The sequence below is a fragment of the Bombina bombina genome, chromosome 1 (assembly GCF_027579735.1).
Source record: "Bombina bombina isolate aBomBom1 chromosome 1, aBomBom1.pri, whole genome shotgun sequence".
NCBI classification, from domain to species: domain Eukaryota; kingdom Metazoa; phylum Chordata; class Amphibia; order Anura; family Bombinatoridae; genus Bombina; species Bombina bombina.
The window spans coordinates 653,373,536-653,395,783 of record NC_069499.1 but is presented as its reverse complement, the minus strand read 5'-3'; the positions used below and the strand labels follow the sequence as shown (position 1 = coordinate 653,395,783).

The 22,248-nt window shown below is 41.3% G+C and overlaps 1 protein-coding gene across 1 annotated transcript in view; it reads right to left on the bottom strand.

Annotated features, from left to right (window-relative positions):
- Positions 1-22,248, bottom strand: part of STAG2 (stromal antigen 2) — an 848,979-nt gene that overhangs the window by 736,055 nt on the left and 90,676 nt on the right. Inside the window, exon 2 of the mRNA XM_053699120.1 lies at positions 10,036-10,171. Coding sequence (XP_053555095.1) covers positions 10,036-10,079 — 44 coding nt within the window. The 5' untranslated portion in view covers positions 10,080-10,171. The remainder of the gene's footprint in view (positions 1-10,035; positions 10,172-22,248) is intronic.

Below are 22,248 nucleotides of genomic sequence, written 5' to 3'. Positions count from 1 at the left end.
TGGTCTGAAAGTTCCTTCTTTTTTTGGGAACCACAAACAGGTTTGAGTAAAACCCCAGCCCTTGTTCTGCAATTGGAACTGGGTGGATCACTCCCATTGTATGTAGATCTTCTACACAGCGTAAAAAACGCCTCTTTCTTTGTCTGATCTGTAGACAGACGAGAAATGTGGAACCTTCCCCTTGGAGGGGAGTCCTTGAATTCTAGAAGGTGTCCCTGGGCTACAATCTCTAATGCCCAAGGATCGTCTACATCTCTTACCCAGGCCTGAGCGAAGAGAGAGAGTCTGCCCCCTACTAGATCCGGTCCCGGATCGGGGGCTACCCCTTCATGCTGTCTTGGTGGCAGCTGCAGGCTTTTTCACCCGTTTACCCTTATTCCAGCCCTGGTAAGGTTTCCAGTTTGCCTTGGGCTGTGAAGCGTTACCCTCTTGCTTTGCAGCCGGAGAGGATGAAGCGGGGCCGTTCCTGAAGTTGCAAAAGGAACGAAAATTAGCTTTGTTCTTTGTTTTAAAGGCTTTGTCCTGAGGGAGAGCATGGCCTTTTCCCCCGGTGATAACTGAAATAATCTCTTTCAATTCAGGCCCGAATAGGGTCTTCCCTTTGAAAGGAATGTTCAAAAGCTTGGATTTAGACGACACATCGTCCGACCAGGACTTTAGCCATAGCGTCCTGCGCGCCAAAATGGCGAAACCTGAATTTTATTTTATTTTTATTATTTTTTTTTTTTTTTCGCCGCTAACTTAGCTATTTGGAAAGCGGCGTCAGTGATAAAAGAATTAGCTAGCTTTAGAGCCTTAATTCTATCCATAATTTCCTAATATGAGGTCTTCATCTGGAGCGAGTCTTCCAGCGCCTCAAACCAGAAAGCAGCTGCAGTAGTTACAGGAATAATGCAGGCAATAGGTTGGAGAAGAAAACCTTGTTGAACAAAAATTTTCTTAAGTAAATCCTCTAATTTTTTATCCATAGGGTCTTTAAAAGCACAACTGTCTTCAATTGGTATGGTTGTGCGTTTAGCTAGTGTAGAAACAGCCCCCTCCACCTTAGGGACCGTCTGCCACGAGTCCCGCATGGGGTCAGATATGGGGAACATTTTCTTAAAAACAGGAGAGGGGACAAAAGGGACACCTGGCCTATCCCACTCCCTAGTAACGATATTCGCAATCCTCTTAGGGACCGGAAACGCATCCGTGTAAACAGGGACCTCTAGGTACTTGTCCCTTTTACACAATTTCTCTGGGATCACCAAAGGGTCACAGTCATCCAGAGTAGCTAATACCTCCCTAAGTAAAACACGGAGGTGTTCTAGTTTAAATTTAAAAGCCAATGTATCTGAATCTGTCTGGGGAGGAACCCTTCCTGAATCAGAGACTTCTCCCTCAGACATCAAATCCCTCGCTCCCACTTCAGAGTGTTGTGAGGGTATATCGGATACGGCTACCAAAGCGTCAGAATGCTCATAATCTGTTCTTAAAAACAGAATTTATGCTTACCTGATAAATTACTTTCTCCAACGGTGTGTCCGGTCCACGGCGTCATCCTTACTTGTGGGGTATTCTCTTCCCCAACAGGAAATGGCAAAGAGTCCCAGCAAAGCTGGTCACATGATCCCTCCTAGGCTCCGCCCACCCCAGTCATTCGACCGACGGACAGGAGGAAATATATATAGGAGAAACCATATGATACCGTGGTGACTGTAGTTAGAGAAAATAATTCATCAGACCTGATTAAAAAACCAGGGCGGGCCGTGGGCCGGACACACCCTTTGAGAAAGTAATTTATCAGGTAAGCATAAATTCTGTTTTCTCCAACATTGGTGTGTCCGGTCCACGGCGTCATCCTTACTTGTGGGAACCAATACCAAAGCTTTAGGACACGGATGAAGGGAGGGAGCAAATCAGGTCACCTAAATGGAAGGCACCACGGCTTGCAAAACCGTTCTCCCAAAAATAGCCTCCGAAGAAGCAAAAGTATCAAATTTGTAAAATTTGGCAAAAGTGTGCAGTGAAGACCAAGTCGCTGCCTTACATATCTGATCAACAGAAGCCTCGTTCTTGAAGGCCCATGTGGAAGCCACAGCCCTAGTGGAGTGAGCTGTGATTCTTTCAGGAGGCTGCCGTCCGGCAGTCTCATAAGCCAATCGGATAATGCTTTTAAGCCAAAAAGAAAGAGAGGTAGAAGTTGCTTTTTGACCTCTCCTTTTACCAGAATAAACAACAAACAAGGAAGATGTTTGTCTGAAATCTTTAGTAGCCTCTAAATAGAATTTTAGAGCACGGACTACGTCCAAATTGTGTAACAAACGTTCCTTCTTTGAAACTGGATTCGGACACAAAGAAGGTACAACTATCTCCTGGTTAATATTTTTGTTGGAAACAACTTTCGGAAGAAAACCAGGCTTAGTACGCAAAACCACCTTATCTGCATGGAACACAAGATAGGGCGGAGAACACTGCAGAGCAGATAACTCTGAAACTCTTCTAGCAGAAGAAATTGCAACCAAAAACAAAAAACTTTCCAAGATAATAACTTAATATCTACGGAATGTAAGGGTTCAAACGGAACCCCTTGAAGAACTGAAAGAACTAGATTTAGACTCCAGGGAGGAGTCAAAGGTCTGTAAACAGGCTTGATCCTAACCAGAGCCTGAACAAATGCTTGAACATCTGGCACAGCTGCCAGTCTTTTGTGAAGTAAAACAGATAAAGCAGAGATCTGTCCCTTCAGAGAACTTGCAGATAATCCTTTCTCCAAACCTTCTTGTAGAAAGGATAGAATCTTAGGAATTTTTATCTTGTTCCATGGGAATCCTTTAGATTCACACCAACAGATAAATTTTTTCCATATTTTATGGTAAATTTTTCTAGTTACAGGCTTTCTAGCCTGAATCAGAGTGTCTATTACAGAATCTGAAAACCCACGCTTTGATAAAATCAAGCGTTCAATCTCCAAGCCGTCAGTTGGAGGGAAACCAGATTCGGATGTTCGAATGGACCCTGAACAAGAAGGTCCTGTCTCAAAGGTAGCTTCCATGGTGGAGCCGATGACATATTCACCAGGTCTGCATACCAAGTCCTGCGTGGCCACGCAGGAGCTATCAAGATCACCGAGGCCCTCTCCTGATTGATCCTGGCTACCAGCCTGGGGATGAGAGGAAACGGTGGGAATACATAAGCTAGGTTGAAGGTCCAAGGTGCTACTAGTGCATCTACTAGGGTCGCCTTGGGATCCCTGGATCTGGACCCGTAGCAAGGAACCTTGAAGTTCTGACGAGACGCCATCAGATCCATGTCTGGAATGCCCCATAATTGAGTTATTTGGGCAAAGATTTCCAGATGGAGTTCCCACTCCCCCGGATGGAATGTCTGACGACTCAGAAAATCCGCTTCCCAATTTTCCACTCCTGGGATGTGGATCGCAGACAAGTGGCAGGAGTGATCCTCCGCCCATTGAATTATCTTGGTCACTTCTTTCATCGCCAGGGAACTCCTTGTTCCCCCCTGATGATTGATATATGCAACGGTCGTCATGTTGTCTGACTGAAACCTTATGAATTTGGCCTTTGCTAGTTGAGGCCAAGCTCTGAGAGCATTGAATATCGCTCTCAGTTCCAGAATGTTTATCGGGAGAAGAGACTCTTCCCGAGACCATAGACCCTGAGCTTTCAGGGATTCCCAGACCGCGCCCCAGCCCACTAGGCTGGCGTCGGTCGTGACAATGACCCACTCTGGTCTGCAGAAGCTCATTCCCTGTGACAGATTGTCCAGGGTCAGCCACCAACGGAGTGAATCTCTGGTCTTTTGATCTACTTGAATCGTCGGAGACAAGTCTGTATAATCCCCATTCCACTGTCTGAGCATGCACAGTTGTAATGGTCTTAGATGAATTCGTGCAAAAGGAACTATGTCCATTGTTGCAACCATCAATCCTATTACTTCCATGCACTGCGCTATGGAAGGACGAGGAACAGAATGAAGTACTTGACAAGAGCTTAGAAGTTTTGATTTTCTGACCTCTGTCAGAAAAATCCTCATTTCTAAGGAATCTATTATTGTTCCCAAGAAGGGAACTCTTGTTGACGGGGACAGAGAACTTTTTTCTTTGTTCACCTTCCATCCGTGAGATCTGAGAAAGGCTAGGACGATGTCCGTGTGAGCCTTTGCTTTTGACAGGGACGACGCTTGAATCAGGATGTCGTCCAAGTAAGGTACTACTGCAATGCCCCTTGGTCTTAGAACCGCTAGAAGGGACCCTAGTACCTTTGTGAAAATCCTTGGAGCAGTGGCTAATCCAAATGGAAGTGCCACAAACTGGTAATGCTTGTCCAGAAAAGCGAACCTTAGGAACTGATGATGTTCCTTGTGGATAGGAATATGTAGGTACGCATCCTTTAAATCCACGGTAGTCATAAATTGATTTTCCTGGATAGTAGGTAGGATCGTTCGAATAGTTTCCATTTTGAACGATGGTACCCTGAGAAATTTGTTTAGGATCTTTAGATCCAAAATTGGTCTGAATGTTCCCTCTTTTTTGGGAACTATGAACAGATTGGAATAAAATCCCATTCCTTGTTCTCTTATTGGAACTGGATGTATCACTCCCATCTTTAACAGGTCTTCTACACAATGTAAGAATGCCTGTCTCTTTATTTGGTTTGAAGATAATTGAGACCTGTGGAACCTTCCCCTTGGGGGTAGTTCCTTGAATTCCAGGAGATAACCTTGAGAAACTATTTCTAGCGCCCAAGGATCCTGAACATCTCTTGCCCAAGCCTGAGCAAAGAGAGAAAGTCTGCCCCCCACTAGATCTGGTCCCGGATCGGGGGCTATCCCTTCATGCTGTTTTGGTAGCAGTGGTAGGCTTCTTGGCCTGCTTACCCTTGTTCCAGCCTTGCATTGGTTTCCAGGCTGGTTTGGGTTGTGAAGTATTACCCTCTTGCTTAGAGGATACAGAATTAGAGACTGGTCCGTTTCTGCGAAAGGGACGAAAATTAGGCTTATTATTAGCCTTAAAAGACCTATCCTGTGGGAGGGCGTGGCCCTTTCCCCCAGTGATGTCTGAAATAATCTCTTTCAAATCAGGTCCAAATAATGTTTTACCTTTGAAAGGAATGTTAAGCAATTTTGTCTTGGAAGACACATCCGCTGACCAAGACTTTAGCCAAAGCACTCTGCGCGCCACGACAGCAAAACCTGAATTTTTCGCCGCTAATCTAGCTAATTGCAAAGCGGCATCTAAAACAAAAGAGTTAGCCAATTTAAGTGATTGAACTCTGTCCATAACCTCCTCATACGAAGATTCTTTACTGAGCGATTTTTCTAGTTCCTCGAACCAGAAACACGCTGCCCTAGTGACAGGAACAATGCATGAAATTGGTTGTAGAAGGTAACCTTGCTGTACAAAAATCTTTTTAAGCAAACCCTCTAATTTTTTATCCATAGGATCTTTAAAAGCACAACTGTCTTCGATAGGAATAGTAGTGCGTTTGTTTAGAGTAGAAACCGCCCCCTCGACCTTGGGGACTGTCCGCCAAAAGTCCTTTCTGGGGTCGACTATAGGAAATAATTTCTTAAATATAGGGGGGGGAACAAAAGGTATGCCGGGCCTTTCCCACTCTTTATTTACTATGTCCGCCACCCGCTTGGGTATAGGAAAAGCGTCGGGGGGACACCGGAACCTCTAGGAACTTGTCCATCTTACATAATTTCTCTGGAATGACCAAATTGTCACAATCATCCAGAGTAGATAACACCTCCTTAAGCAGTGCGCGGAGATGTTCTAATTTAAATTTAAATGTCACAACATCAGGTTCAGCTTGATGAGAAATTTTTCCTGAATCTGAAATTTCTCCATCAGACAAAACCTCCCTCATGGCCCCTTGAGATTGGTGTGAGGGTATGTCAGAACAGTTATCATCAGCGTCCTCTTGCTCTTCAGTGTTTAAAACAGAGCAATCGCGCTTTCTCTGATAAGTAGGCATTTTGGATAAAAGATTTGCTATGGAGTTATCCATTACAGCCGTTAATTGTTGCATGGTAATAAGTATTGGCGCACTAGATGTACTAGGGGCCTCCTGTGTGGGCATAACTGGTGTAGACACAGTAGGGGATGATGTAGTATCATGTTTGCTCCCCTCATTTGAGGAATCATCTTGGGCAATATCATTATCTGTGGCATTACTGTCCTTACTTTGTTTGGACACTATGGCACAATTATCACATAAATTTAAATGGGGAGACACATTGGCTTTCATACATATAGAACATAGCTTATCTGATGGTACAGACATGTTAAACAGGCTTAAACTTGTCAACAAAGCACAAAAAACGTTTTAAAATAAAACCGTTACTGTCACTTTAAATTTCAAACTGAAAACACTTTATTACTGAATATGTGAAAAAGTATGAAGGAATTGTTCAAAATTCACCAAAATTTCACCACAGTGTCTTAAAGCATTAAAAGTAGAGCTTTAACCCTTAAATTAACTGAACCGGAGCCGTTTTTACATTTAACCCCTATACAGTCCCAGAATGAGGCTCTGTCTATAACTAGAAAGGCCCCCATCTGAAAAAGGTGTCCAACACAGTGCCTGCCGTTTTTCTAAACGTTCCCCAAGATTATAATACCAATAATTAGTTAGAATCTGCATAATATGCCTAGTAAAGCAATTGTTTTAGCCCAGAAAAATGTCTACCAGTTTTTAAGCCCTTTTTGAAGCCCTTTATTCTTTTATGTTTAACTAAGAAAATGGCTTACCGGTCCCCATGAGGGGAAATGACAGCCTTCCAGCATTACATGGTCTTGTTAGAAATATGGCTAGTCATACCTTAAGCAGAAAAGACTGCTAACTGTTTCCCCCAACTGAAGTTACTTCATCTCAACAGTCCTGTGTGGAAACAGCAATCGATTTTAGTTACTGTCTGCTAAAATCATCTTCCTCTTACAAACAGAAATCTTCATCCTTTTCTGTTTCAGAGTAAATAGTACATACCAGCACTATTTAAAAATAACAAACACTTGATAGAAGAATAAAACTACATTTAAACACCAAAAAACTCTTAACCATCTCCGTGGAGATGTTGCCTGTGCAACGGCAAAGAGAATGACTGGGGTGGGCGGAGCCTAGGAGGGATCATGTGACCAGCTTTGCTGGGACTCTTTGCCATTTCCTGTTGGGGAAGAGAATATCCCACAAGTAAGGATGACGCCGTGGACCGGACACACCAATGTTGGAGAAATGGAGCTATCACGCTTTGCAGGTAACACGGGCAGTTTAGATAAGAAGGCTGTAAGAGAATTATCCATGACTGCCGCTAAGTCTTGTAATGTAAAAGGGTTAGACGCACTAGACGTCGCTTGCGCGGGCGTAACTGGTTGTGACACTTGGGGAGAGGCAGACGGGCTACCCTCGTTACCTTCAGTCTGAGAATCATCTTGGGCCACATTCTTAAGTGCAACAATATGATCTTTAAAGTGTATAGACATATCAGTACACGTGGGACACATTCTGAGAGGGGGTTCCACCATGGCTTCTAAACACATTGAACAAGGATTTTCCTTGGTGTCAGACATGTTTAACAGACTAGTAGAGTACACAAACAGGCTTGGAATCACTTTAATCAAATAAAAAACACAATTTGATAAAAACGTTACAGTGCCTTTAAGAGATAAAAAGAGCACACAATTTTACAAAACGGTGAAAAATGCAGCAATTTTTCTGAAATTTTCACAGTATGTAGCTAAAGCCTTAATAAGATTGCACCCCAAGTTTCAAAACGATTAACGCCTTAATGCCCAAACCGGAGCAGCCTAAAGCCAACACCTGGTTAAATCACTACAGCACCTTGCCACAGCCCTGCTGTGGCCCTACCTTCCCTTAGGGATCAGATTTGGGGGAATATAGCTTCTTTTAGGCCCTCAAACATCAGCAGGACCCTCCATGTGAAACAGCATGAACTTCTCTGCAATTCAAAGTGTGCATCTGAGGCAATTAGGCCCCTCCCACTCTACTCCAGAGCTGTGAGGCCTAGTAAATCACTCCTAAGTGACTAAAAAACAGCCATGTGGTAATAACCCCAGAAAAAAAAACCAAAAGGGCTTTCAAAGTGTCTTGCAAAACTATTTTTCCTTAGCCAAACAATCGATTGCCCTGAATAAGTGTCAACCAGTATATTAGCCCTATTATGTAAGCATTCAATTCCTTACTAAGTCTGTGAACATAGCTTACCCTCCCCTCATGGGGATATTGTCAGTCTCTTCTAGCATTATCTCAGTCTTGTCTAGAAATAAATGACTGAACATACCTTATTGCAGTTCACCCTGCAAACTGTTCCCCCCAACTGAAGTTTTCTGGTACTCCTCAGTCCTGTGTGGGAACAGCAGTGGATTTTAGTTACAACATGCTAAAATTATTTTCCTCTCAGCAGAAATCTTCATCAATTTTCTGCTAGAGAGTAAATAGTACAAACCGGTACCATTTAAAATAACAGTTTGATTGACGATAATAAAACTACAATTCTAACACCACATTCACTTTACACTCCCGAGAGAGACCCTAGTGCTTAGAGCAAGCAAAGAGAATGACTGGGGGGTGGAGCTAGAGGGGGAGCTATATGGACAGCTTTGCTGTGTGCTCTCTTTGCTACTTCCTGTAGGGAATGAGAATATCCCACAAGTAAAGGATGAATACGTGGACTGGATACACCTTGCAAGAGAAATGAGTTAATAGGAGTAAATTAGAAAGTTGCTTAAAATTGCATGCTCCATCTGAATCACAAAATAATCAATTTGGGTTCAGTGTCCTTTTAAGATTTTTTACAATAAACACACTTAGCTTTGGGAAAATAAATATACTTTCCTCAAGACACCCATCCACTCATAGCAGAAAGCCAAACCAGTACTGAAACATATCAGCGGAGGTAATGGAATAGGAGTATAACATTGATCTCTAAAGGGAGGCAGAAGATGAATCCCTGCGGCCAAATTTACAGAGAGCCCATTAAAAGATTTCCCGTAAGGTGAAAACATAGTGACATGAGGCAGTACGACCTTCACTTCCCTCTGAGGGGAACCAGGCTTCAACGTCCTCAGAAGCGCCTTTCACAGAAGAAATCAAGCACATCATGCTTCAAACACCTCCTAAGGAGGCAAAGTTTTCAAGGGGAATTGTGTGAGGTGGGTGGGGTATCTAAAGGCTTTTGAGGTTTGGGAAACTGTTGCCTCCTCCCGGTAGGAATATATATCCCATAGGTAACAACTCATGGACTCTCGCCACCTATATGAAAAAAAAAATATATCAATAAATAAAATCATATACATATATATTTACATTGTGATCAATGGGAGCACACAGTTCCCAAAGACCGCAATGTAAAAGCACTTTACTCCCACTAACTTTAGACCCCAAAAACTGCCCAGTGCAGTTTTTAATTTAATGCTACTTTTTTTTTTAATTATTATTATTAAAAACTACAATGCATCTATTTTGGGCATTTGGGGCACTTTTAGAAAATTAACCAAAGATCTAATGACTGATTAATTATTGTAATGGCTGGTTAATTATTGAGCTCCCGCAAACAGGCAAATTTCCTAGTTTGCGGAAGCGCAATAATTTAGCACCCCACTTGTAATCTAGCCCATGGACATTTTTCAAGCTCGACTTTTATGGCACCAAGCAACTACCCTGTAAAGTGCACATCGATCCTGGTCTATGTGATAATTTCTTTTAGTCTATTGTTACTTTCATTTAGACAGGAGAGAAGTGTGGGTGCACCTTTCTCCTTCAGCTACACATCAAAATGTCACTTCTACCCTGCAGCATTTCCGCAGAGGTTAAGTGCTATTTTTCACCACTTCACTATAAAACTTTAGATATTCGTATTTTCATTTATAAACTTTATTGTGCATCTGGCCTGTCTCAGAGCCAGAATCACAGGTGTCCTTGGAAAAACAGTCTGTGGATGAGCTCAGATTCTGCATTGTAAATAACGTTACAAAGTGACTTGCATATTTTTAAGTCTCTGTATAAAACTTACTGTAGGAGATTGAACTCAGAAGGTATTTCTGGAGCCGCTATCATTTCTTTATCATCTTCTGGAAAACCAGTTTTTGAAAATATTCGTTCATTAACTCATTCAGTTTCACACAAGAAGACCTTTAAGGACAACAAACCTGCAAATAAGAATACCAAACATCAGTGCCCTTTTGAGAAGAATCGGATTAGTAGAAACCCCTATCAATAATTGAAAACTTCTTGCACATCTACAGTCACTCAGAATAAACTATAGTATCAAAACTGTTTATCCTATAATTTATATTTGAATTCTTTGTTTCAACTCTTTATGGGCATCTTGAAAAAAAATGTATTCTTCCTCACACACAAGTATTGGACCACCTTGCCCAAGGTCTCTTATTTAAAAAGTGACAGACATTTTGAGATTGTTCTAGAAGATGCTTAATTATACATAATAAAACATATTAGAAATATACTTTCAATATTTTTTTATCCACTTTTCTTGCAATTCAAGAAAAGGTTCCACTTCTGAAAACCAAAGAGCACATGAAAGGCTTCAAAAGAGTTATATCAGTCTATGATTTACAGTTGATCTTTTCTGTTAAAGCCAAACAACGGAATTTGTTAACACGACGACATTGGAAAGCTTAGTCTTCTCCAGACTTAAATCTGATTGCTACAAATAAAAAAAATTGTATATTTTTTGTAAAAAACAAAATTTATGCTTACCTGATAAATTTATTTCTCTTGTGGTGTATCCAGCCCACGGGTTAATCTATTACTTGTGGGATATTCTCCTTCCCAACAGGAAGCTGCAAGAGGACACCCACAGCAGAGCCGTCTATATAGCTCCTCCCCTAACTGCCACCCCCAGTCATTCGACCGAAGACAAGCAAGAAAAAAGGAGAAACTATTGGGTGCAGTGGTGACTGTAGTTTAAAAATAAAAAACACCTGCCTTAAGGTGACAGGGCGGGCCGTGGACTGGATACACCACAAGAGAAATAAATTTATCAGGTAAGCATACATTTTGTTTTCTCTTGTAAAGGTGTATCCAGTCCACGGGTTCATCCATTACTTGTGGGATACCAATACCAAAGCTTTAGGACACGGATGAAGGGAGGGACAAGGCATTTTTAAAAGCCCATGTGGAAGCCTCCGCTCTATTGGAATGAGCTGTAATTCTTTCAGGAGGCTGCTGGCCAGTAGTCTCATAAGCTAAGCGGATTATGCTTCTTAGCCAAAAAGAAAGAGAAGTTGCCAAAGCCTTTTGGCCTCTCCTCTGTCCAGAGTAAACAACAAACAAAGCAGATGTTTGACGAAAATCCTTCGTAGCTTGTATATAAAACTTTAAAGCACGAACCACATCAAGATTATGTAAAAGACGTTCCTTCTTTGAGGAAGGATTAGGACATAATGAAGCAACAACAATCTCCTGATTAATATTCTTATTAGATACTAACTTAGGAAGAAACCCAGGTTTGGTACGCAAAACTACCTTATCTGCATGGAAAATCAGATAAGGGGAATCCCACTGCAAGGCAGATAACTCTGAAACTCTTCGAGCCGAAGAGATAGCTACCAAAAACAGAACTTTCCAAGATAAAAGTTTAATATCTATGGAATGCAAAAGTTCAAACGGAACCCCTTGAAGAACTTTAAGAACTAAATTTAAACTCCATGGCGGAGCAACAGGTTTAAACACAGGCTTGATTCTAACTAAAGCCTGACAAAACGCCTGAACGTCTGGAGGTTCCAGACGTTTGTGCAAAAGAATAGACAGAGCAGAAATCTGTCCCTTTAAGGAACTAGCAGACAATCCTTTCTCCAATCCCTCTTGGAGAAAGGATAAGATTCTAGGAATCCTGACTTTACTCCATGACTAACCCTTGGATTCACACCAATGAAGATATTTACACCATATCTTATGATAGATTTTGCTGATGACAGGCTTTCGAGCCTGAATTAAGGTATCAATGACTGACTCGGAAAAACCACGCTTTGATAAAATCAAGCGTTCAATCTCCAAGCAGTCAGGCGCAGAGAAATTAGATTTGGATGTTTGAAAGGACCTTGAAGTAGAAGGTCCTGCCTTAGCGGCAGAGTCCATGGTGGAAAAAATGACATGTCCACCAGATCTGCATACCAAGTCCTGCATGGCCACGCAGGAGCTATCAAAATCACCGAAGCTCTCTCCTGCTTGATCTTGGCAGACGAGGGAGCAGAGGAAACGGTGGAAACACATAAGCCAGGCTGAAGGACCAGGGCGCTGCTAGAGCATCTATCAGCGTTGCCTTGGGATCCCTGGACCTGGACCCGTAACGAGGAAGCTTGGTGTTCTAACGAGACGCCATGAGATCCAGTTCTGGTTTGCCCCATAGTTGAACCAACTGGGCAAATACCTCCGGATGGAGCTCCCACTCCCCCGGATGAAAAATCCGCCTCCCAGTTCTCTACTCCTGGGATATGGATAGCTGAGAGATGGCAAGAGTGAACCTCTGCCCATAGAATTATCTTTGAAACCTCCAACATTGCCAGGGGGCTCCTTGTACCCCCCTGATGGTTGATATAGGCTACAGTCGTGATGTTGTCCGACTGAAATCTGATGAACCTGACCGCAGCTAGCTGAGGCCAAACCTGAAGAGCATTGAATATCGCTCTTAGTTCCAGAATGTTTATCGGAAGGAGGGCTTCCTCCTGAGTCTACGAACCCTGAGCCTTCAGGGAGTTCCAGACTGCGCCCCAGCCCAGAAGGCTGGCATCTGTCGTCACTATAGTCCATTCTGGCCTGCGGAAACTCATTCCCCTGGACAGATGGACCCGAGATAGCCACCAGAGAAGAGAATCCCTGGTCTCTTGATCCAGATTTAGCAGAGGGGAAAAATCTGTGTAATCCCCATTCCACTGATTGAGCATGCAAAGTTGCAGTGGTCTGAGATGTAGGCGGGCAAACTGAACTATGTCCATTGCCGCTACCATTAGGCCGATCACTTCCATACATTGAGCCACTAACTGCTGAAAAGTGGAAAAAAAGAGCATGGCAGGAAGATAGAAGCTTTGACAACCTGACCTCTGTCAGAAAAATCTTCATTTCTACTGAATCTATCAGAGTTCCTAGGAAGGAAACTGTTGTGAGAGAGGGGAGAGAGAACTCTTTCCTTCTTTCACCTTCCACCCGTGAGACCTCAGGAATGCCAGAACAATGTCCGTATGGGACTTGGCGATTTGAAAATTCGACGCCTGTATCAGAATATCGTCTAGGTAAGGAGCCACCGCTATGCCTCATGGCCTTAGAACCGCAAGTAGGGACCCTAGAACCTTCGTAATGATTCTTGGTGCCATGGCTAACCCGAAGGGAAGAGCCACAAACTGGTAATGCCTGTCTAGGAAGGCAAACCTGAGAAACCGATGATGATCTCTGTGTATCGGAATGTGGAGATAAGAATCCTTTAAGTCCACGGTAGTCATATATTGACCCTCCTGGATCATAGGTAGGATGGTTCGAATAGTCTCCATCTTGAAGGATGGAACCCTGAGAAATTTGTTTAGGATCTTGAGATCCAAGATTGGTCTGAAAGTTCCCTCTTTCTTGGGAACTATTAACAGATTTGAATAGAATCCCTGCCCCTGTTCCTCCCTTGGAACTGGGTGGATCACTCCCATAACCAGAAGGTCTTGAACACAACGTAAGAATGCCTCTCTCTTTATCTGGTTTGTAGATAATTGTGAGAAAGATGAAATCTCCCCTTTGGAGATGAGGCTTTGAAATCCAGAAGATATCCCTGGGAAACAATCTCCAGAGCCCAGGGATCCTGGGCGTCTCTTGCCCAAGTCTGGGCGAAGAGAGAAAGTCTGCCCCCAAATAGATCCGGTCCCCGATCGGGGGCTACTCCTTCATGCTGTCTTAGGAGGCAGCAGCAGGTTTATTTGGCCTGCTTTCCCTTGTTCCAAGCCTGGTTAGGTCTCTAAACTGGCTTGGACTGGGCAAAATTTCCTTCTTGTTTTGCAGAAGAGGAAGTTGAAGCTGCGCCACTCTTGAAGTTTCGAAAGGAACGAAAATTAGTCTGTTTGGTCCTTAATTTGTTGGACCTATCCTGGGGAAGGGCGTGGCCTTTTTCTCCAGTAATATCAGAAATGATCTCCTTCAATCCAGGCCCGAATAGGGTCTGCCCTTTGAAGGGGATGTTGAGAAGCTTAGACTTAGAAGTAACGTCAGCTGACCAGGATTTAAGCCATAGCGCCCTACGTGCCTGAATGGCAAAACCTGAATTCTTAGCCGTTAGTTTTGTTAAATGAAAAACGGCGTCAGAAATAAATGAATTGGGTAACTTAAGAGCTTTAAGCCTGTCTAGGAAATCATCCAACTGGGTCTCCACCTGTAGAACCTCTTCAAGAGACTCTAACCAGAAAGCCGCTGCAGCAGTGACTGGGGCAATGCATGCAAGAGGCTGGAGAATAAAACCTTGTTGTATAAAGATTTTCTTAAGGAAACCCTCTAATTTCTTATCCATTGGATCTAGGAAAGCACAACTGTCCTCGACGGGGATAGTTGTATGCTTAGCTAGGATAGAGACTGCTCCCTCCACCTTAGGGACCGTCTGCCACGAGTCCCGTGTAGTGGCATCTATGGGAAACATCTTTTTAAAAGCAGGAGGGGGAGAGAACGGTACACCTGGTCTATCCCATTCCTTCGTAATAATTTCTTAAAACCTCTTAGGGATTGGAAAAACATCAGTGTAAACAGGCACTGTAAAGTATTTGTCCATTTTACACAATTTCTCTGGGACTACAATGGTGTCACAGTCATCCAGAGTCGCTAAAACCTCCCTGAGCAACACGCGGAGTTGTTCAAGCTTAAATTTAAATGCTGTCATATCAGAGTCAGACTGAAGTAACGCCTTCCCTGAATCAGAAATGTCACCCACAGATAGAAGCTCTCCTGCTTCAGCTTCTGTACATTGTGAGGGTATATCAGACATAGCTACTAAAGCGTCAGAAAGCTCTGTATTTGTTCTAGCCCCAGAGCTGTCTCGCTTTCCTTGTAACCCTGGCAGTTTGGACAATACTTCTGTGAGGGTACGATTCATAACTGCTGCCATGTCTTGTAAGGTTTGTAACACATGGCTTGTAACACATTGGACGCGCCAGATGTACTTGGCGTCACTTGCGCGGGCGATATAGGTTCTGACACGTGGGGAGAGCTAGATGGCATAACCTCCCTTTTGTCAAGTCTGAGAAACCTCTGGTGATAAATCTTTAAAAGCCATAATATGGTCTATATAACTTCTAGAAAGGTCAGTGCATTTGGTACACATTCTAAGAGGGGGTTAGACAATGGCTTCTAAACATAATGAACAAGGCGTTTCCTCTATGTCAGACATGTTTAACAGACTAGTAATGAGACCAGCAAGCTTGGAAAACACTTTAATAAATGTGAAAAAGCAATTAAACAAAAACGGTACTGTACCTTTAAGGGAAAAAAACTACCACATACACTGCAAAACCGTGTTAAAAAGTAGTAAACTCTACGAAATTTTTACAGTGTGTATAAGAGACTAAAGCAGCATTGCACCCATTTGCAAATGGATGATTAACCCCTTAGGCCCCAAACCGGATTAGAAAAACGGTAAAACCGTAAAAAAACAGTCAAACACACTGCCACAGATCTGCTTTGGCTCCTACCTGCCCTTAAACACGCTTTTTGCAGGAACAAAACCCTCTATAGTGGTCCTAGATGCCAGAGGACTCCTTTAGGGAAGCTGCATGTCTCAGTCTGGATATCAACTGCGCATAAAGTGCGCGAAAATAGGCCCCTCCCACCATGCACTCAAAGTCAGAGGGCCTTAAAAAAGTACTCCTAGGAGAAATCTAACAAGCCATGTGGAAAACTAGGCCCCAAATAAAGATTTATCACCCTCAGAGAAAAAACGTTTTTTCTGTAAGTTATGCAAACGTTTTTACACTAAGTAATATGAGAGTTAACATGAATATTACCCTTATCTTGTAAGCATGATCCCAGTCGTTGTTAAATCACTGTATCAGGCTTACCTTAAATATACCAGGCACTGTCAGCATTTTCTAGACCTTATCTCTCTAGAAAAAAATATACTGAACATACCTCAAAGCAGGTGTTCTGCAAACCGTCCCCCCAACTGAAGTTTTCTTTCCCTACTCTTCAGTTATGTGTGAGAACAGCAATGGACCTTAGTTACAAACCGCTAAGATCATCAGCCTCCAGGCAGATTCTTCTTCCAATTTCTGCCTGAGAGTAAAACAGTACAACGCTGGTACCGTTTAAAAATAAACTCTTGATTGAAGGTAAAAACTACACTAAGTCACCACATATCTCTTGATGCTTCCTTTATTGTCGAGAGCTGCAAGAGAATGACTGGGGGTGGCAGTTAGGGGAGGAGCTATATAGACAACTCTGCTGTGGGTGTCCTCTTGCAGCTTCCTGTTGGGAAGGAGAATATCCCACAAGTAATGGATGAACCCGTGGACTGGATACACCTTTACAAGAGAAATATAATTTATGCTTACTTGATAAATTCATTTATTTCTTACTGGTTTGAGTCCACAATCCATTATTCCTGGGAATTACACTTCCTTAACACTAGGAGGAAGCAGATTCCCAAACCCCAAGAACCCATGCCAAATAATTTAATATAGCCAAGCATAGCAAGATAAGAAAAAGGAATAAGCCATAGAAGGAGCAAACAAAAGTGTTAAAAGAAAAAAAATAAACCCAAAAACAAAAAGATGAAGTCTCGTGGACTCTCACCCCCATCAATTATGTTTTATTTTTTACAGGTGGTGAGAGTCCATGATCCATAAATTCTGGGAACTAATACCCAAGCTGTGGAGTACATGAGTAATAACAAAGAGAGGGATTAAAAAACATTTTCTAGCTGAGAAATGAAATCCGCAACCCCAATAAAAATCGTTTTGTTATTTTTTTGGGGGGGGGTTCTAAAGCAAGCTGAGCCAACAGCCTGAAGGGCCTTCCTACCAAAGGATGCCTCAGAAATAGCAGGGGGGGGGGAGGCATGCAAAGAAGACCAAGGGCAAGATTTATCAACGCTGAGGCGTACAGGGGCGCGTATACGCCTCAGCTCACCTGTTGTGGGGCGAAATTTCCCGCAGGTAATTAATATTGCACACGAGCGCAATTTTGCGCTCGCGTGCAATCCCGCCCCCCTGCCCGCACACAGCCAATCACACGCGGGCAGGAGCTGTCAATCTCCTTGGTCGGACTCGACCGAGAAGATTGAATTTCGCCACAATAGAGGTGGCGAAGATGATAGGGAAGCAGCGGTCTGGTGACCGCTGCTTGATAAATCGCGGCGAGCAAGTTCTTGTGAGAACTTGCTGCCGCAGGGGCTTGATAAATCTAGCCCCAAGTAGCTGCCTTGCAAATCTAGTCAACTAAAGCCTCATTCTTGAAGGCCCAAGAAATGGCAACTGAACTAGTGGAATGATCAGCAATCTGTTGGGGTGGAGACTTTACACGCCTCCAAGTAAGCCCTGTAAATAAAAAGCTTCAACCAAGAAGCCAAAGAAAAAAGCGGAAACATTCTGTCCTTTTCAAGAACCAGAAAAGTGAACACACTAGAAGTTTGTCTAAAGTTCTTAGTAGCATCAACGTAATATTTCAATGCCCTAACATCCATATTATGCAAATATCTGACGCATGTAGGATTATGACAGAGAAGGAACAAACGATCTCTCTGCTAATATTGTCTGAAGAAACAACTTTAGGCAAAAGTCGAAAGTAGGCTGTTAAACTGTGTTATCCTGAAATATAAGAAAAGATAAATTCCAACTCAGGAACTTTTTTATATATCCTTGAATCCAGGAACATTATGGACTCCTCGCTGTAATTTAATGTAAATTCCAGGCCTCTGACTGCCACCCTTGAAACTGATCCAAACTTCTATAAGGAGTCCACGCTGCCCCACCATATGCTAAACACATCATCTATAAAGCGCCAGTGTGAAGTTTAAACAGGTCATACTCATATATTGTTTTTTCTTCTATCATATTCATGAATAAATTGGCGTATGATGGGGCAACGTTGCACCCTATAGCTGTTCCTTTTATTTGTACAAATCAATCATCTTGAAAAAGAAAATAATTCCAATATAAAATAAGTCAGGATTAGAAGGCAAACCTGAGGAATCATAATCTGATTCTTTAAGAACATCCTTAGCTGACCTGAGCTATCTGATAATCAGAATAATTATAGATAAATCAAGTGTAGGATGACTATTAAGACAAAAAATATTTGTGCTGACTTGGAGAAGGCATAGCCTGCTAAACACACACGATCTATACTTTAAATCAGTGTTTTTCAACCAGTGTGCCGTGGCACACTAGTGTGCCATGAGAGATCCTCAGGTGTGCCGCGGCAGACTGACAACAGTGCAGGGGTGTACCTAGCTTTCAAATTTTTAAATATTGGTAGGTATGCGACAGGCTCATCAGGCATCATTTACAATCATGACATTGGCATTCATTCACAGACAATCATTATGATTGTTTGTGAATGAATGTCAATATGTCATGTATAGTTTGTAGGAGACATGGCATGACAGCACAGTACAGTGTGTATATATATATATATATATATCCTGTATTAGGCTACAATGTGTGATTTTGTAAAATTTTGGGATGGTGGTGTGCCACAGGATTTTTTAATGTAAAAAAGTGTGCCACGGCAAAAAAAGGTTGCAAATCACTGCTTTAAATTATTTAAAGGGACAATCAAGTCAAAGTTAAACTTTTATGATTCAGATAGAGCACACAAGTTTAAACAAGTGTACAAATCACTTCCATTATCTAAATGTGTACAATTTTTTCATATGTACACTTTGAGGCACCAACTCCTACTGAGAATACGCAAGAATTCACAGAATATATGTATATGCATTCTGTGTTTGGCTGAAGGCTGACACATGATGCAGTGGGAGGGAAAATAGAACTAACTAAAATTTGTCAGAAATAAATCTACTACTCTTCAATCTAATTTAATTTACATAATATTTGTATTCATTAATTTATTGATTATGCTAGTCAATTGTGTTTAGTGGTCCTTTAGGGACACTAAACCCAAAATTTCTCTTATATGATTCAGATAGAACATGTAATATTAAGCAACTTTCTAATTTACTCCTATTATCGTTTTTTCTTCGTTCTCTTGCTATCTTTATTTAAAAAACAGGAAGGTGATGCATAGGAGCCGGTCCATTTTTGGTTGAGAACCTGGGTTAAGCTTGCTTATTGGTGGGTAAATGTAAGCATCCATTAAGCAAGCGCTATCCATGGTGCTGAACCTAAAATGGGCTGGCTGCTAAGATTTACATTCCTGCTTTTAAAATAAAGCAAGAGGACGAAGAAAAAATTATAATAGGAGTAAATTAGAAAGTTGCTTAAAATGTCATGCTCTATCTGAATCATGAAAGAAAAAAAAATGTGGGTTCAGTGTCCCTTTAAGCACATGAAATGGAACAACCCAACTATGCTCCATACTGAGTACACAAATAAAACAGATAAATATTAATTATAAAACCAAACAATTAATTTCAATGCCTGTCACTATGCAGGCCCGATCGCCGGGGTAAGAGCAGGTGGGAGACCCCAGATTTCCCTCAAGGTCGGAGAGTGCTAGCGACAACTCTGAGCCGTCGTTAGCACCAGAGTGGGAAACTCTCCAACGGCTCAGAGCCGTCGTTAACACTCAAAGGGTTAATAAAAGAAGAAAAAAAATAGGTACTTAAGAGGATACTAAACCCCCATTTCTCTTTTATGATTCAGATAGTGCATGCAGATTTAAGCAACTTTCTAATTTACTTATATTCTCAATTTTTCTTCGTTCTCTTTATTAGAAAAAGCAGGAAAGAAAGCTTAGGAGCTGGCCCATTTTTTGTTCAGAACCCTGGATAGCGCTTGCCGATTGGTGGTCAATCTCAGGCCCATTAAAAATAGCAATATTTTAAATCAGCAAGAACAGCTACTTCATATACAATAAACAACCCTAAAAGAGTAAATTCAAAACATATTTTATACTTTGCACCTGGTAAGACAAATCTTGTAAACACGCCAATTTGTGCAGTACAATGTACCTATTAGGCTGCAGTTCTAAATTTGGCCACTGGGAGTCACTAATGACCATCTTTCAGCGAGAACTCATGGCTTCATCTCTAAAATCTCTAATCTTCCTTTAGTGATTTCTTCGCTATCTGAAAGTGCTATGTGTGAACAGGGCTTCCTGAAACACAAAAATGTGCTGCTAGGCTACTCATAGTACACAAGTAATTGTATGTTTATATATATTTTCACACACACGTGTGTGTATATATATATATATATTTTTTTTTTTTCACACACACACACATATATACATATATATATATAATATAGATAGATAGATAGATAGATAGATATAGATAGATAACCAGATCTTGCCCTCAAATGGAAAACTGCCTGGGTGCAACTTTGAAAACAAATAGTAGCCAAAAAGAAGTGCACTCTCAGGTCTTTCACAGCAAAGTTACTTTATTCCTGTAACGTTTTCGGAGATGCTGATGAACGAGGCGAGATCTCCGAAAACATTACAGGAATAAAGTAACTTTGCTGTGAAAGACATGAGAGTGCACTTCTTTTTGGCATATATATATATATATATATATATATATATATATATATATATATATATATATATATATATATATATATATATATATATATATATATATATATATATATATATATAAAAAAACAGTGTCACTTTTACCTTACAATACTTTGTATCTATGCTGCTGTTTCTATATTTATTTTGAATAAAGTTTAAAGCTTTATGTATACACACACATTCACACACATATTACAGATAGATCATAATAGAAACTTTTATTGTGACAAATTTATTTGAAACCGGACCATTAATAATATAATGCATTGAGCAAATTTATTTAAAGTAAGCAATACATCTGCATTACTTAAATACATAATTGAGACATTTTTAAAGCTCAAACCATGTGAATCAAAACAGAATTTACTCAGTGAAATATCCAACAGGATTGCACTATATTTTTTTTTATCTCTCCCCTTTGAGGTATCCGGTTACTGAATAATAACTAGAGGAAGTGCTGGGTGTGAGCCTATCACATCACTGCAGACTTAAAAGAGAGCTCATTAAAAGCTCATAAATATATGAGTAATATACCACTATTTTAACAGATGTTTTGTTAAGGTTGTGTTAAGAACTGCACTACTCTATTATTCCCTCTTTTTAAAAGGTACTGGCATCCATTATTTGAGAAACTGAAGAACCAAGTACTACAAGTATATCCTCTTATAATTGCTAGTATTATTTTTCCACAATTACATAACTTTTTTTGTAACTATTTTGTTTGATTTGTGATAGATAGATAAAGTACAGTGGATATAAAAAGTCTACACACCCCTGTTAAAATGTCAGGTTTCTGTGATGTAAAAAAATGAGACAAAGATAAATCATTTCAGAACTTTTTCCACCTTTAATGTGACCTATAAACTGTACAACTCAATTGAAAAACAAACTGAAATCTTTTAGGTAGAGGGAAGAACAAATAAACATAAAATAACATGGTTGCATAATACTTTGTTGAAGCACCTTTTGATTTTATTACAGCACTGTCTTTTTGGGTATGAGTTTTTCAGCATGGCACATTTTGACTTGGCAAGATTTGCCCACTCTTCTTTGCAAAAACACTCCAAATCTGTCAGATTGTGAGGGCATCTCCTGTGCACAGCCCTCTTCAGATCACCCCGCAGATTTTCAATCTGATTCAGGTCTGGGCTCTGGCTGGGCCATTCCAAAACTATAATCTTCTAATGGTGAAGCCATTCCTTTGTTGATTTGGATGTATGCTTTGGGTCATTGTCATGCTGTAAGATGAAGTTCCTCTTCATGTTCAGCTTTCTAGCAGAAGCCTGAAGGTTTTGTGACAATATTGACCAGTATTTGGAACTGTTCATAATTCCCTCTGAAGAAAAACAGCCCCAAAGCATGATGCTGCCACCACCATGCTTCACTGTGGGTATGGTGTTCTTTTGGTGATGTGCAGTGTTTTGCGCCAAACACATATTTTGGAATTATTGCCAAAAAGCTCAACCTTGGTTTCATCAGACCATGACACCTTTTCCCACATGCTTTTGGGAGACTTCAGATGTGATTTTGCAAAATGTAGCCTGGC